The sequence below is a fragment of the Lissotriton vulgaris genome, chromosome 7, assembly GCF_964263255.1.
Source record: "Lissotriton vulgaris chromosome 7, aLisVul1.2, whole genome shotgun sequence".
Taxonomy (NCBI): domain Eukaryota; kingdom Metazoa; phylum Chordata; class Amphibia; order Caudata; family Salamandridae; genus Lissotriton; species Lissotriton vulgaris.
In genome coordinates, this window is record NC_141695.1 from 483,229,456 (window position 1) to 483,247,362 (window position 17,907).

The 17,907-nt window shown below is 42.9% G+C and overlaps 1 protein-coding gene across 1 annotated transcript in view; it reads left to right on the plus strand.

Moving 5' to 3' along the window:
• DHRS7C (dehydrogenase/reductase 7C) overlaps nucleotides 1-17,907 on the plus strand; it is a 293,773-nt gene that overhangs the window by 95,723 nt on the left and 180,143 nt on the right. The window contains exon 3 of the mRNA XM_086930545.1: nucleotides 14,923-15,035. Coding sequence (XP_086786671.1) covers nucleotides 14,923-15,035 — 113 coding nt within the window. The remainder of the gene's footprint in view (nucleotides 1-14,922; nucleotides 15,036-17,907) is intronic.

The window sequence follows — 17,907 nt, forward strand, 5'->3', positions numbered from 1 at the left end:
CCATATTATCAAGGCACACATTAGCGTGTGAAAACAGCGGTTGTTTTTATGCGCTAATGCGACCTATCGACAATTTCACATCGCCTGTTGGCTTTAGCGTTGAGAATACGCTGCTAACAGGCGATGTGAAATCGGTGATAGATTTTTCCACGTTACCAACACTGTGCGATATATCTTGCACAGTGTTTATAATATGCCCCTTTATTTGTAGGGTCTTAGGCCACAATTAAAATCAACAGCCTAAAGACCTGCTGTCACCCCAGTCATGCAAATGCTTTTTGACAGGCTGGAAACACTGCTTTTAAATATTAATTAGTTACCCTATGTAGACCTGACATTTAAAAGTGGAACATTTACAAAATTGAAATTGGCATGTTCCTCCAGTGGCTATGCCCCAAAAGTGTTTATTCACTGGGAGGGCTGAAGATGAATCCTAGAAAATATCAAAGTACAGATTATACATTGTAATCTGTAATAATGAGAGGAAATGGCTACAAACGTAATCCAAAGACTACTTTTAATATTTATTAAAAATCCAATTTAAAGTTACAGTTACATTTTTTAATTCATATTTAGAAAAAGTAACTGTTAGAAAGTTACATTTTACCTACCTGAACCTCTAGTAATCTAACTAGTATTAGCCTTCTGACAGCTGGTCTGCCAGTGCTTGCCCTTAAGAAGATGAGAAAACTGCTGCCAGAGCAGGAACAATGTCCTGAGTTTGGGGAGATGTTGTTTTCCCCTTGCAGGAATATCAGTTAGGGTAGACCTAGGAACTTCATTAACTTATAAAGGGACCTGCCCTTTCAGAATATAAAGTGAGACCTGCAGAAGGAGATCCTTTGTCCACCCAGCCACACTGGCACCACACCTGGAGGGAGGGTGGGGGATCAAAACTAGTTTTGTGTGATGTTAGTGGAGGGTATTGCTCATATCCCTGGCCACATCTCTGGATGGGCACACAGGCTCTGCCCAAATAAGGAAGGGTTTCCCCATCTTGAATTTTAGGAGTAAGGTGCACTGTGGTTTTGGTTTGCAGTAGGGCAAACTGAAACTCCTGCAAAGGTAGCCCTTGAAAACGTTGACCCCATTTGTTAGGGAGGAGCCAGAAGTCATCCCCACCCACTTGCTCATGCCAGACAAAAATTTACCCAATGCACCCTCTCAGAACATTTTGTGGAACTACAGAAGAAGAAAAACCACTGAATTCTGCATGTTGTGAGCTGAGATGAGCCCTAAAGGACTGGACCTCTTCCCTCTTGTACCTAGGACAAAAAAGTGATCTCAAAGGGTCAGTGAGATGACCTCCTTTGTAGCTACAGGGTCAACAAGCAGAACAAAAACTTTTTTTGTAGACTGGTTGCTCAGTACCAGCTTAACCGGCCCTGTGCTCTGCCAATCGTTGGTGGGATTAAGCCCTAAAAGGCTTAAGGGCTTCCATTGATGTCTGGGAGCGGTAGACGAAGAGCTAAGGGAAAAAAAAACGGAGCCCGCAAAATTGGGAATTAGAAAACATTTGTACATCTAGACCTCCAGAAGAATTGGATCAATCACCAAAGTAAATCTGGCAAAGACTCAACCTCCCTGTGCTGATAAAACAGGTTTGTCCCACTTCTCCTCAGTAACAAACCAATTTCAGCTGGACCTCAGTTAGAAGATATCTAGCCTAGTGTAGCCCTGTTCAGATACAACCTGCTACCCTGCCCTGCAGAAGGAATCCAAGCTCTCAAACTGAGACTTAGTCCCAGCATAGAAATCAAGACCATGTGACGGTGCCAAATGTATCCTGGCGAGGTTTTGTCTACTCTGTGCATGAAATTTGTACTTTTCCTGCTCAGAGCTTTCCAGTCAAAACCAGCAGGACCTCGTTCAACACTTATCCTACTTTGGCAAGACAGTCCAGCATACCGCCTAAAGACTTACCTCATTGAGAGATTTTGTATTTCACTTGTGGACTAAGTCAGAAGGTAAAATCCTTGATTGGGCCATGCATTCTACCTCACGATCCATTGTGATTGGCTTTAAAGTGCACCTAGTTGCTGGTCTTCTGTGACCACAGACTACCATTTATGTTTTTATTTTCAAAACGAGGGAGGCCCCACAATTTTCAAGAACCTGGGGTAATAGATAATATTGGAAAAAACATTTACATTCGGGACACAAATACACAAATTCCATCAGGAAGGCAAGTAAGATGCAGGGCAGCCTACAATGTTTAAAACATTTTTTTTTATCAATTGCAGCATATTATCTCCTTTTTTTCCTCTTTTTTGTATAATTATCACGATCCAGTGTTCAGAGAAAAAGTGATAAAAGTGCTCTAGTGAGTAAAAAAACTCTTTAAAGCAATAAAACAGTGAACTCTTTTTGATAATTTTATACAATCAAATAAGAAGTTAGGTGGATCAACAGCGTTTCAATCTAATTCAGTTGAGTTCATCATCAGGACAGGTGTGTGAGCACCTAGTATCTTGGAGAACTGCCGGGACAGCTGTACATCAAATTCCAGTTGGTGGTGTGAGCGGTTATTTAGTGTACGAAGTGCACCCGCATTAGGTTATCGCCACGGACATCTAGCTTCTTGTATGCTTGGATTAGATAGCTGCACTTAGTCCCAGTCTCTTCATCCCTATAATGCTGTCTTCCTGTGCTGCTGGCATGGTGGGCTTCATTAAAATGCCTCAATGTAATGCGTTCCAGTCGTGGATTGGAAGTATGGCTGGATATGATTGTTTATGTAGAGGTCGTCTGAAAGGCGATTTTATTCGGAGCTGGGCAGTTGCTCTGGTTGCTTGAAGTGAATTCCAACAACTGGAGTGAATTTGTGCATTTGTGCCCAAATGTAAATGTGTAGAATTTCACCTTTTTTGATGAAGGACACTTGTACGGGACCAATTGCCCCAATGAACCACTGTCGCTATTTTACCTTATAACCCTAAAAAAAAATACCCCTGGTTCTCCTTATTAGATTTTTGTTGTTTTGGTATCATAACTCTATTCTTGGGATTTCGTTTTTTGTTGTTTGGTTCTTTGTCTTAATTACTGTTTTGATACTGTATGAGTATTTTGCACTTTGCCCTAACTTAAGATGTCTGCTCTGTGCCTTCACTACTGGTTGTTGAGCTTAGGCATTTAAGCTCAGGTTAATTCTAGAGGCATGCTTCTGAAGTGCACAGATGCCCTGCCTTCCCGGTCCTGTCTCTTGATTGAATACAGGAGGCAGAGGGATGCTACTTTTCTAGAAATAACAGCCTCAGAAATTAAAGTAGCAAATTTTGCTTGTGCGATCATTGCAACCCAGAAATATTTTTGTAAAAGTTCTTGTGTGCACTTGATGTCCTCCTGAAATATTGGTGCAATGTTGAACTGGTGCTATCGATGAACTACAGAATGTCAGTGTGAAATTTCACTGGCGACAATTCAACCTAAGCAATCAAGATAAATCAGTCCACAATTATACAGCAGTGGCACAAGATACAGTAGTGGCACACGGAGATCCTGAACTTATGAACGCTGCTCCTTTCCCCCAAACTGGGATGGTTTGATCAAAAGCCTCCACCAGTGCTCTGGCAAATCAGTGTTCTAGTCTTATTAGAGAACTTCATTGCATGTGCTTTCCATATTGTTATATAACGATATTGGAAGCACTTGAGGGCTTATTTACAAGACACCTCTGCGCCACCGATAAGTTACTTTTCACCATGTTAAAAGTTATACACCGGCGGCGCAAGGAGCTTTTAAATAAGCTCCTAGGGCTTCATTTCTGAAAAGGGACGCATTGTTGTGTGAAAACAGCGATGCATCACTTTTCATTGCGCCCTCCATGCGATACCAGTGATGCCTCATATTTACAGTATGACACATCATGTCGCAAGGCGTTACAGATACGCACACTCTTAGCAGTTGTATGGCACCGTGAGGCCACGCCCCTGGCCCATTCACGGTCGAGACCATCGGGACACAAAGAAAAGGGCTGACCCTGAAAACACCCCTTCTTGGGGTTAACACAGTGGGCTCGCCTCACCAACATAAAACGTAACAGTCCTCCTTTATCCCAAGAGAGAGAGAGAGAGAGCGAGAGAGAGAGAGCGAGAGAGGGAGAGAGAGAGAGAGAGAGAGAGAGAGAGAGAGAGAGAGAGAGAGAGAGAGAGAGAACATTAAAAGAGGCATCTAAAGAAAACAAGCAATGGCAATGCCAATTGGTCTCGGCATACTAATTATTTTAAATATATTAATATACTGTTAACATAGGGTAATGAAGTTGGAATTATAGTGTAAAACGGGTGGAAACTAAAGCCCCTGGATAACTTCAATGTAAAGGACAGCAGTCCCCCCTTTTGCAAGGAGCAAATCGGACACAAAGTACTGGGGACTACCATGACAATGTGTGCTTTTTTTTAGACCAACAAAATATTTTTGCAGTTAGCCAATGTGTTTTTTTCATTGAGGGCCCGGCAGCTTTGCCAATGCTTTTTTACTTTAAGTGTATTCAGCCCGCTGGAATAAGTCACTTTTGTCTAATTATTTTTGTAATTCATCAAGATTTGAAACATGCTGTAGTTTGCTTTCAGCCTTGATCTAGTGTCACTCGCATGCAAAAGATCATCATTTAAAGTAACCACGTTTTCGTTACTGAGAGACAACAGTATTTGGATCATTAAAACAGATTTTTTTCATTTGTAATGTTTTATGCTCATGGTACTGCCACCCGCCCCTGCCTTTATTCCTTAAGTCCTTTAAAGTAAAGCAACCTATTATTGACCACTTTATGGCTCTATATTTAGCATTTTGATTTAAATTAAACAGAAGAGTTCTGGCATGTACAGTGGGCGGTCGATGTGTGCCCACACACAAATATTAACATTAGCTGATGGGCATTGAGCTAATTAGTAAAACAAGAAGTGGTCGGGCCCTCGTCAGGAGCCCACTGCAGCTTGCACCACCATTGCCCCTCCCATCGCTGCCAGTGACAATACTAACACAACGTAGCGTACAACGGGTGGAAATAAAACAACAATGAAAGCCTGTGAACCCGGGATGCTTTTTTGAATTAAAGAAGTAGGGGGACGGACTGAAATAATTTTTAAAAGTAGGGGCATGCTGTGCCCTTCCGATCCCACCCACTTCTTCCACTGGTTGGCGTGCAGAAAACGACCTGATTGCAGCCTTTTGTTTTGTACATCATGCACTCAGTTTTGCTTTAGTAACAATGGTGACTCTGCAGCTGGTTTATCGGACTGAGATGCACAGCACTAGTTCTCTGAATAGCCGGTACCCCGGTGCAGGACTTGTGAGACCATTAGTTTGTACCTGACAGTGCGCAAGTACTTTGGTATCCTTTTACCCTCAAGGAGCACTTAGACCTCATTCTCTCATTCAACCACCTTTCCTACCTCCTACTGGTCACCATCCAGCAGGGGCGTAACACAGGCCCCTGCAGCCCCCGCGGTGTGGGGGGCCCTCACCCTCCAGGGGGCCCCATCAGCACCGCACTTCTGCTCTGGAGCTCTAGATTGAGTCCGGAGGGAGCCCCTTCACTTACCCTGCAGGGGGGCCCCGTCAAGGTTCGTTACGCCACTGCCATCCAGCTACGTGTTCGAATTAAAACAGTGGTGCTAATATGAATATAATACTCTGGATACAAATTTGGTCCCTTAGAGTTTAAAAAATATGTAATTTGTTTGTTAAATGTAAATCTAATATTTGGATTGAGCACCCTACCTAGGGGCGATATGTGGTTTTGTAGCTAAATTGTTATCCATGAAGCTAGAAAACTGTGGTTTAACTCGCAACTCTCTCACTTGAGCAATGCTTGTGATCCTTGGTGAATAAGTTGATTTTCCTGTTTCCATTTTCTAACCTGCCGGTAAAAAGATTAACTAGAAGCTGTGTTAAGTGCTACAAAATATCTGGCGGTGAAGCGCTTTAGTTAACGGAGTTAAGATAATACATTGTTCACGTCTTTCTCTCTACGATAGTTGTATCAATTATAGAAGAATATTGTTATTAGGTTTTCCCCGAAGGTTGTCCCTTGTAATAAAATGTGCATGCTGCTGGTTGGGTTACTAAAGGTTTAAACCGGATGTTGGATTGCCCTTCTCGATGGTGCTCATTACATTGAAGATGACCGACTGAGTTGGCCCCTCCCAGTTTTCAATTTGAGATGAAGCCATGCATGTGTTCTTGCATCAAGTACGTTATCCTGCTGAACTTTCTTTTAAGTTAATTTAATTTCTATGGCTGCAATCGCTTCCACAATTCTAGTGTTTTCTTTTTTGCAGCTTAGACTTCCCCTCTACCAAATAAATTTACCTTCTGAAATCAGGGAGTGGAAATAATGGGGCACAAGGCTGTAATAAGTTGGCAGTGACGAGACTTCCTTCCGGGCGGCCCTCGGCTCTGTAAAGTGGTGATGTCAGCGCAGGAGTCCAGGGTGCTAGGCGACCCTACGGCTGCAGCGCGGCTCCTCTCCTTAGCGAACCTTGCCTGGAGTTTTGTCACGCATGCGTCTGATGTAATGCATTGGACGTATGCGAGACAAAAGGTGCCAAATCACCCGCCAATGAAATTGCAAACAAGCATTGAAAATGCAACCGGACTCGTATTTTCACGAGACCGATTGCATTTTAAACGGCAGTGCGTGCCTGAAAGAAGGCAAGAACAAGAGAGGGTGGGGGGAGGGTGGCAGTCTAAGAAGTTTCTGACTACGGGAGGGAACAGGGAGAGGTAGGGAAACAAAACAGTTTTTTAAGTAATAGGGCCGATAGCCTTGGAAGGACAAAAATGTAATCATGGCAGTGAGGAGGAGGGACTAAGAAACCAATCACCAATCACAATGCAGTATTTGTGATTAAAGCCTATCAAAAAGATGCGCGTAATGTGAGTGGAGCTTCCCCCACTATAGTGTATAAAGCATCTCTCTGACGAGACAGTGCATGCGCTGCCTAGTCCGAGACCTAAAAAGCAGGATCGTAATGCAATGCAGAGTGGTCAAAGATGATATATCTCTGTTCCTGGGTGACTGGCATCTCCTCTCATCACATCTTGCATGACAGACGGTGGTGATGTGCTGCGATCAGACGGCCCTACCAAACAAAACACCTTCCAGTACTGTATTACTATTTAGTTTCAATAACCTGTGTGCAAAGAATTAAACTGAGTGCGGGGTAAAAAATCAATTTCATAGAGTTAATCACTTTTATTTTAACGAAGGATTTTTAGAACAATTCGTTGGTTAGAGTTCACCAAGATTTCACAACAGTAGAAAACACAAACAATACAAAATACCATATTCATAAAAATGACATTATCATAAAAGACTCATTAATGAAGGGGCACAATCGTACCTGGTTGATCAACATTTGCATTCAAACACTCACTCTCTCATCCAAACCATACATACAGCCATTAATATTTACAATTTACAATGTCACAAAGCGAAATTATACAAAAACAAAAGCATACACCATAGAAATATTTTTTCGGAATTGAGTATCCTATTTAAAGGTTTTCTTGCAATACTATTTACAACTCAAAAGTCTTATGGTGTAGAAGAACGGTCTACGCATTTCAAACTCTTGAACAGTGAGAGGGTTCTCATCAGGACCTCATGACTTGAATGAGAATGTACACTGTAAATGAGAAAAACCGGGCGAGGCACCAATGAATTCAGGTGGTGGGGTGTGTCCGAAGTTCGTATTCGAATCCAATGTTGAGCTGTCTATGTTCACAACACTGGCGGGGGTCGTGGGTCAATGAAAGACCTTCATGCAACCGGCATCTCTGCCTCTGCCTGAGTCTCCGCACTCCTCGGAAGGCAAACTCCAAAATCGATCAGACGGCCCAGCGGGACAAAGGCACCAACACAAGTGTCTCGACTGGTGCAGGATAACTAACCAGCACAAACTCTTCCTCAGCCAGCATCTCAACTACAAGCGTTGCACCTGGATCCATCATGGACCTGCTCATAGGGGCTTGATAGGCTTTGAAAACTGATACATGCCTTGTGATTGTCTCTCCAGCTCCCTGAGCAGTGATCATGGTTCCTTTCACTGTTAGTACCTTCCACGTATCAAGCTCAAATGATAGTATGAATTTACCTCAGGGGTATCTATTCTATACCATCACCATGTCACCCACTTTTATGGAACTCCGTTTAACTCTGCAAGTTCAGGACATTCTGTATACGGTGCTTCTGTAACTTGTTGGGAACTCGTTTTTGCATTGCTGACTGTCTCTCCATTTGAGTAATAACATTCCCCACTGTGCAATTCATGCATAGAGAGCTGACTTGAGTTGTGGAATGAGGTGTCAGACGGTATTCCCTCAGAAAATCTTAGAGGGTGCAGTCCATGTTCTGTCCATTGACCAAAACGATTCTAGGCACCTGATTTAGGGTGTGCGTGAACCGCTCCACCTCTCCATACGTTTGCGGCCAACAGGGTGTTACTTACCTGTGGTGAACACCCCAGGATTGTAAACATTTGGTGAACTCTTGACTCGAGAATGGAGGGCCATTGTCAGTTTACAGCTCCTTGAAGATTCCCTGGGTGGCCATGATTTTTTCCAAACAAGGTATTGTCTGACTGGCAGATGTGGAATCCATGATTTCGAGTTTGAGGTATTTTGAAAAATCGTTGATGACCACTAATATGTGTCTACCAGCTGGAACACTACCAACATTTGCACCGGGCCTCTGCCAGGGGAATGGCGGGATATTTTCAGTGATGATAGGTGCTGGTGGGTCAGCGGGCCCAGCAGCTTGGCACAGGGAGCACTGGCGAACCGTCCGTTCAACTAAGGTGTCCAAACTGGGAAGCCAAACCTTGCACCTCAGTCAAGACTTTGTCTTGACAACCACTTGATAGGCCAGGTGAGCGAGGTCAACAACTCGCTGTTGTATAGTCCCAGGAACTACTAGGCATGATCCTCTCATGAGACACCACAAGTTCGGCGCAAACATAATGTAGGGAGGCTAGGGTCAGCCTTGCGTCATCTGTGTAATATATAGTTTTGTCAGGCAAGGTGCACTGTCACCTGACCGCACATCACAGATACCCAACTGTATTCACTCATTGGTGGTGGTGGCTTTGATGATTTCCTCAAGTGAGATGGGGAGTGGTCCGGAGCTTTCAACAACAAATCAAACATATTCTTACACCTCTTCTGCATCAAGCTCTTTGCTTTCTGTGGCAAGTCTGGAATGTCTCGACAGGTAGTCCACAGGATGTTGAGTGCCCAGGCAAAAAATGACTGCAAAATGATATTCCTGCAATTGTAGAATCCATTTTTCGATTCTCTGCAGGGGTTTGGATGATGATGCCATGAACAACAGGATGAGGGGTTTGTGATGCGTATGAACCACAAACGATTGGCCGTAGAGATACAGATGGAAATTACAACATCCCCAATGCATGACAATGGCTTCCTTCTCATGTAGGAATAACGCTGCTCCATCTCGGTCAGTGCCCGGCTGGCATATGCCTCTGGAGCCCATTGTTTTGCTCTGAGGCCAGTGGGGCTGACATCTATTGACAGTTCGGATTCCCTGGCAGGGTTGAAGTAGACCAAGGGTGTGTCGACCAACAGTGCCAGTTTCGTGGCCTGGAAAGTTTCTCCTGATCAAGCCCCCAATTCAAGATTGTGTTGGTTTTTGTCAGCTACCGCAGCGGGGCAGTAAGGTCTATGAGATTACGAATGAACTGGCCACAATATATGACCATACCAAGGAAGCTTCTCACTCTGGTCACAGTGGTGGGTGCTGGTGCAGCCTGAATGTCTTGGACTTTGACGGGATCAGATAGCACCCCATCCTGGGAAAAGTGATACCCAAAAAACGCTAATTCCTTTTGGAGAAAAGCACACTTATCTCTGTGAAGCATTAGACCATTTTCTTTGACGTTTTGAAAAGTGGTTCTCAGGCTATCAAGATGTTCTTACAGCCTAGGGACATGGACCAAAATGTCATCACTGACGTTGAGGACTTATTCAAGACCAGCAAGTATGCTCCTGATAGTGTCCTGAAAGAACTCTACTGTGCTGGAAATCCCGAAACTATGGTGCTTATATCTTCTAAGGCACACATGGGAGGAGGAAGTGGTAATGGCTCATGTTTCTGGGTCTAACATTAGTTGGTGATAACCAGCTCTTAGGTCTATCTTTGAGAACCATTTGGAGCCACTCACTTCTAACATGATGTCATCCACGGTGGGTGTCAGATGATGTTCTCGTTTGATAGCCAGATTAGGTAGGTGCATGTCAACACATATCCCTACTTCACTGGGTTGCTTGGGTTTGTGTGCTACGACATTCGGGGACATCCACAGAGTTGGACCATCTACCTTCTCAATAATATCCGCCTGTTTAAATTTGATTAGTTCCTCTTCCACGCTTGGCCTCAGGTGGAAAGCCTCTCATCAATGATTCTGGGCTATGAGCTGGATCAAGTTGTTGATATGTAGGCATATCTGACAGTCTTTTAGCCACCCTATTCTTTCAAACAATGAAGCAATATGGGTTAACATATCTTCCACTTTTCCTTGGTGTATGCTGAAGGCGAAAGTGAAGAGTTGAAGGCGCTCTACAGTTCGGTGGCAAAGCAACATCCCTGTGACTTCTTTGGTGACATACACCTTGGCACGAGTTGAGTGAGACTCATAGGCAATCTCGGACATATCACCAAAGAGGTCACAGGGATGTTGCTTTGCCACCGAACAGTAGAGCGCTTTCAACTCTTCACTTTCGCCTTCAGCATACACCAAGGAAGAGTGGATGATATGTTAACCCAATTTGCATTATTGTTTGAAGAAATAGGGTAGTTAAAAGACTGTCAGATATGCCTACATATCAACAACTTGATCCAGCCGGTAGCCCAGAATCATTGATGAGAGGCTTTCCACGTGCCATAAGTGTAAAACGGTCCAGCTTCTACAATTGATTTTCCCAACTTGTGTACAGCTGCCCCTCCCAAATGTAGGAACATGAGTCATCGCCTGTCATCGCCTAGGGCCACAATAGCAAAGGAGGTCTCCAGATGCTCCTCCCAATCTTTCTACTTTGCTGCTTCAGAGGATGGAGGACAATCAACTAAAAATGGTTCCTCTGGGGCTATGGCTCTCATGTGGCCATTTCGGGTTGTTAGGGTGGTGTGATGCAGGCAATGTGACGCACTCTCTCTTTCCCTCCCAACAAGTAGCAAGGTCAAGCACAGCCACCTCCACAATGAACAGAATGCTGTGAGATGTGCAGAGTTTACTGGCAGCAGGCCTCACTTATAAAGCCAAATGCATGTGGGCGTGTGTGGGGTTCAAACAGGCATATCTACCACCAACCTGGAGCTGCTGGGGATGACACTGGCCAGTGGACAGTAAGTAGGCTCCATGTAGGTTGCGTTCTGAACCTCAGATGGAATGCACAGGCAGTGATGATGAAGATAACCAATGGTAATTAATGAATGGGTTCATAGCCTTCATGATCTCGCAAATGACAGCACCTTCGCAGTCTCAGGTGGGGCTTAAAAATTAATGTAGGCAGAGAAATATTAGGTCTGCTATCTGCATTTATTGATAAAAATCAGTAAAAACTGGAAAATGGTAGCCAGAATTATAATGTAGTGGAGTGGTGCGGCTCCACGGTTAGAGGCGGCAGACCCGGAAGCAGAGGATGGCCCAAGACCAGGGTTCAATTCCCGACGCGGCAGGGTCGTGGACCAGGGTCAGCGGACTCGATAATTCTCGCCTCGGTGCATACTCTAACCAGGGATCACACTTGGCAACTCTGGGCATTAGCTTGCCTCATCTCCACAACGGCCCCCCACATACGCCGGGGATGCCTGGTTTCACCCTGGAGATACCCAGTAGGGTCCATCTCACAGGGAAAGCCAGGCCGGGTTCCCCAGCGGTCTACAGCGCGGAGATATCCCATGTGGGGTGAATCATGCGCTTTACAAGACACCATTACATTACATTACATTACATGTAAGTGCAAAGAAAGAGCGGGAGATAAATAAAAGGATCAAGGCGGTTAAGCAGACAAGTTAATGGACATACTGGTCTTCATTTATCACTAATATTTATTTATAGTTACTGAAATGTAATCATAGAGTTATAGCAACTACCGAGCAGAGGTCTGTGGGTCAAATTCAGAGAGACAATGAAAACTGTGCAGAGATAGCACCCAATGGAGACCTGTGAAGAATTGTGACTTTTGTTAAAATGCTTGGAAGACTCGCTGGTAATTTAAGCAGCAGCCATTCTTCACCGAGGTGGCACCATCTGCCTGCTGAATGATAAATATAAGGCTGAAAAGAGACTGCGACATGCACACTCTGTGTCAGATGCCTGTCTCTAGCACTGCCAGGAGCTTTCAAAACAACTGTCTGGTTTCGATAGGTTATTGGTGATGAGAGCTTGATTCTAAAGTGAAGGACCTTTAAGCAAAGCTACATTTCATTCGGGGTCAGGAATTCTTTGCCTTTTCTATCCATCCGGCAATGCATGCAGGGCAAGAACACGGAATTCCTGGGGACCTCCAGCATGGCAGGTGGAGGGATCCCTGCATCTTCCTGTCAGGCTTCTTGACAGATGACAACTTTCCCACAATGACTCAAATAATTCCTGATGATCACGGGTTCTAGATGCGAATGAGGTCAAAGTCAAGAAAAATGAACTGTAGTTCTTGAATGATGCAGATTTAAGCATCCAAGGATATTACAATTTAGGCAGATTACCATGTGCCATAGGGAGTAAATTGCTGCATAGACGCAGTAAGGCAACTCTTCTCCTTTTTTTCAGTCTCCCTTTTTCATTCTCCTTTGACTGGCTTCTGTATTCAATCAGATGGACACCATTAACCACAAGTAGTCCATGGTATGAATATTGCAAATAATCATGCTGAGTTCTTGACATGCTTAACAATTCTACAGTGGAAGCCTGTCCAGTACCTACCAAGTTAGAGAGTGTTGTACCATAAGACATTGTAGTAATGAATGGAGTGCACAGTACCTTTAAAAACTTTGTGGAGCAAGCTCACTTGTCAAAAGTAAATGCATTCTGGTTGCTATGTTTCCTCTTAAGTTATTGCTTTATGGCACATGCTGCTGGCCCACATCGGTTGCTCAGTCTTTGCTGGGCATCTGATGCATGAGAGCAAGCTGTGTGTGATTTCCTCATTTGTTAACCCCTTCGCTGCTCATGACGAGCTCAGCTCGTCATGAGGCACAGTGGAGCTGTGCTTATGACGAGCTGAGCTCGTCATGAACAATGGGGTTCGACGAGGCTCAGCACAGGAGGGGAAAACCTTTAGCAGCTAAGGTGTTAACTTCTACTTGACAAAATAATCATTGTACCTATCTCTGCTGGGCTCCTGTATTTGCTATGTAACAGAGAGGTAGTACTGTACCTCAAATATAACATGCCTAGGTGATAAGAAAGGATGAAGTTAAGGTGGTGGTGTTGTCCTGTAGCTGTAAACTGGTGGTATTCCCCCTTGCCTCTCTCCCGACAAACAAATTTTGTGTTTTCCAGGAAATGTCTGAGCCTCAGGGAGAGAGAAACAGCTCCTGCCCCCTTTGCACCCTACAGCAATATGACAATCTTTATATGTACCATTGATGGATTGTGTAAACATCCTAAGAAGAAGGGCAATTCTGTGCATTCAACTTTTTGGGTGAACTTTGATGGGCGTTCTGGTGGGACAGTCTGAAAAATTCCAATATGTCCCCTTTTGTTGAGGTGGTTTGTACACCCCACAACAGGTAATGCTAAAGAATATTGTGGGCTCCTGCTGTATACCCTATGGTATCCCAGGGCTTCATTGGTTCTGGGATGTCTACCTGCCAGATGTTTTCACCAGGTAGTCCTGCCTGCAACTGGTGAGGCTGAAAAGGGACACAATCCAGGCATGTAGATCCCTTTAGGAAAGCGATGGAGAGCTCCTGCCTATTGACAAAAAAAATGGGATTTCAAGTCAGTAAAAATGTCCATGCAGTCTTACGCCTTAAAAAGGAAACCAGGAAATCCCTTTTGTTTTAAGTTATAGGGCCTTATCACAGGTTTGGTGGTCTTGGAGCGGGCTGTCTCACCAGCACACACTCCATGACTGCCAAACCCATACTGTGACTGCTCGCTGGATTTCGACTGGAATCCAGGGCAAGCAGTCCTGCGGCGGCTGGCCCATGGTGGTGCACATTACTGCACAGCATGGACTGTCCATGCCCCACAGGAAGAGGGGGTACATGCATACAGTGGGGGTACTAGGTGCCCCCCTGCATGCATATCCTGGCGCAGAGTCAACTGCCCCCTTTGTTTCCTCACTGCCACACTTTTGATAGCAATCGCACCACCATGAAAACTGTGGCAGTGAGGAAACTAGTAATATGTTCGGCAGCACCACAGTGGCGCCGCCAGAGTATTACCAGCCCCACACCCCTGCAAGACCACCAGAAATCGTCATTTTGTGGCATTACATCTGCCAAAGTCAAAATATGGTGGCTGGACCACTCACCATTCTGGTGGGCCACTGACCGCCACCACGACTGTGGCTGTCAAATGGACCACTCTCGTCATAATAACGCCCATAGAGTGTAATACATTTTTTTTTTACAGAGGATAAAGCAATCCAAATTATTTTACAGTCACATAGCTATACATCTCACATTATAATTTATTTTTATATTTTAACAAATCCTATAAAACATTTGTCACAGGGCAATCTTTCACATTTTGAGCCAATAGTGACAGAAGAATCTTGTGCACAAATCAAACTTCAAAGGCTGTACTCTGGGATACTTACTTGAAAGACTCAATATTACCTTCCTATATGGATTCTTCAGTGACAATGAACTCTTGAATTTGAAAGATTGTATCTGTCTATTTGTAGTTGTTCTTTAATACAATGTTTATAGAAATGTTGTCTTTGTTCCAGAATGTTCAAGAGTATTTCATGCTGGAGGTGCTCGACTGGTCCTGTGCGGTAAATCTTGGGAAAAGTTGGAAGCATTGCATGACGCATTAATAAGTGTAGCGGACCCCAGTGTGGTAAGGTTTTTCTGTTGACACAATTCAGACATGTTTAGTATTAACATCATAAGTATATTTTTGTTGATTATATTGCATGTACACTGTTTTAGGGTTTCTCATTATTTAAAAGTGGAAAGGTGCATCCAGCCGTTGGAGGAGGGTCATTATCTATGCACCTTTCATTAAAAAGAAATATTTTAGGTTCAAAAAGATTTTATTATTAAAAATACAAGGTGTCACAACATAGTTCATTACATTAAATGCATGTCATACAGAAGAAAGAGCTATAGTGTAATTAATGAATCGGGCTTAAGGATAGAATTACAAATAATGAAAGATCAGAAGCAATCATGTAAAATGCTTAAAAATCAAATAGTTAGGAACAGTTAGGGTGTTTCAAGGGGGTTTTGAGACTTGTTGTTGAATTGGATGTAATTGAAAAGAGCGTTTGGCACATGCATCTAAATAAATTGTGACCATAATTCCAACCTTTTCGACGCCATGTGGATGGGGTATACAAAGGAAGTGTCTAACCTGTGATTATGGCAAACAGCATACCACCATGCCCTGTAAGAAATTTTAGAGATATCTTTCCAATTTGCTGTGATTTTCTGAAATGCGACTGCTAATAATAAATCAACAATTTTAACATTGAGCATAACATTCTTCCAGCAGGATGACAGACTTCTTAGAAAAACATGAGTATCGGAGAAAGAAAATGCAGTGCCGAAAATCAAATTGATTTGAGACCATAATTGATTCCAAAAATTATTCACAATAGGAGAAGAAAATAACATATGGAGTAAATCAGCTTTTGGGGAGGAGCATATCCACCAGATAATGAGTACAGTAGTATAATTTTTGCTTAAAGCATTTGGTGACAACAAAAGTCTGTTATAAACAAAAAACAATGTTTGCGTTTTGTTCGCAGCTCTGGAGGATTTACAAATCTTCGCCCATAATTTATTCCATAAAGACACTGGCCAAGATAGTACAAAGTCTCGTTCCCAAGCCTCTTCAATTTTAGATTTCTGTCGAACCTTTTCAGTGCTATGTAGAAAATTGTATATTGTGGAAGCGTTGGGTGTTGTTTTTAACAAGGTTTGTAATTGTGAGGATGAATCTGGACTAGTGGAAACATGAAGTGCCGCTGTCAATTGGGTGCGTGTATCCAACACAGCTTTCTTAAGTAGAAGATATTTGTGGATGAATAAAGCAGGTAAATTGAATGAATGACAAAGTGAGGAGAAAGATAAGAAATCTTAGTGTGAAAAAAGCTGATGAATCCAGATTAGACCCCTCTGATGCCAAGTTTTCCAGTAAAATGGTTTATTCCGAATAAGCAAGTTTTTACTGTGCTAAATTATGGAGTTGAGGAAGGAATCTATAGTGTTGTGAGGAGAAAGAAATAAAGGCAATAGGAGCTTAGAGGTTAATTTAATAATGGGAGTAGATAGGGCTTGTGGTTTACCTGAGAAGGAAAGGTATTCAACAAAGGAAAAGAGGGATAAAAAAGAGGTTCAACTGTGGTCCATAAGGGGCAGTCCTCTTTAGGATCTCGTAGCCACAAAGAGGCTTGACGTAGAAGGAATGATTTTTGGTATGCCGGGAAGTCTGGAAAATTGACTCCACCCTCATTTTTGGGACAAATTAATCGAAGTACAGAAATTCGGGGTTTATTTTTATTCCAAAGGAAGGAAGAAAGAATGGAATTAATTTTCCCCAAAAATTTAGTTGGAACTAGAACTGGTATATTGGAGATAGTATATATAATTATAGGTGATAACATCAACTTTATAGTGTCTAAACGGCCCCACCATGATAAACAGAGGGTGTGCGTTTTGGTATTTAGATCTGAGATCTTTTTTATACACTTGTTCATGCACCATGATGCCATGTCTGAAATTGAAGATGTGACATGTAGCCCTACATATTAAATGTAGTTAGGACTCCAAGTAAAATTAGAGGCACTAAAATCAGGTTTAAAGCATACTTTGTTAAAGGTAAATCTCGAATATTTCATTGTTTATTTTGTAGCCAGAGATGTTGGAGTAAGCTTGTGCTTCTTTTAAGAAAGCGGGGATTGAGTCATTCGGTTGAGAGATAAAGAGCAGAATATCATCTGCGTATGTTGCAAGTTTAATATATGAGTATAATGTTTGGAAGCCATGTAAATTAGGATTCTGATGTAATTTAGAGAGGAATGGTTCCAAAGACAAGTTAAAAAGAAAAGGGGAGAGAGGGCATCCTTGACGCACCCCACTTCCTAAATCTAAAAATATAGATATCAATCCATTAGCACATACAGCTGCTCTAGGATTAGAATAAAGGAGAGAAATCAGGGATATAGAATTGGGACCAAAGACAAACTATTTGAGGGTTTAAAACAGATATGTCCGCTCAACTTTATCAAATGCCTTCTCAGCATCTAAGGCTATTGCTGCCAGGGAGTCTTTAAAACGTGAAGATTTTGACAAGACGTTAAACAGGAGTCGTGTATTATCAGTTATGTAGCGGCTTTTGACAAATCCAGATTGTTCTATCCCTAACAGGTCTGGTAAATAAGAATCTAATCATATGGCTAATGCCTTAGAAAAGATCTTACAATCGATGTTTACCAAAGATATTGGCCTGTAGTTCTTACCATGTTTAGAATCCTTACCTTCTTTGGGGGATGAGGCAGATCTGAGCATCTGAAAAAGAACCAGAGGAGTGTCCTAACGTGATAAAGGAGTTTAGTAGAAAATGCAATTTAGGCAATAAGAGTTTGCAAAAGAGCTAGTAAAATTCAACAGTGAAACCGTCAGGTCCCGGTGCTTTGTCATGTTTGAGAGATTGAAGGGCTTTTGACAACTCTTGCTGCCTTAAATCAAATTCCAATGAAGATAAA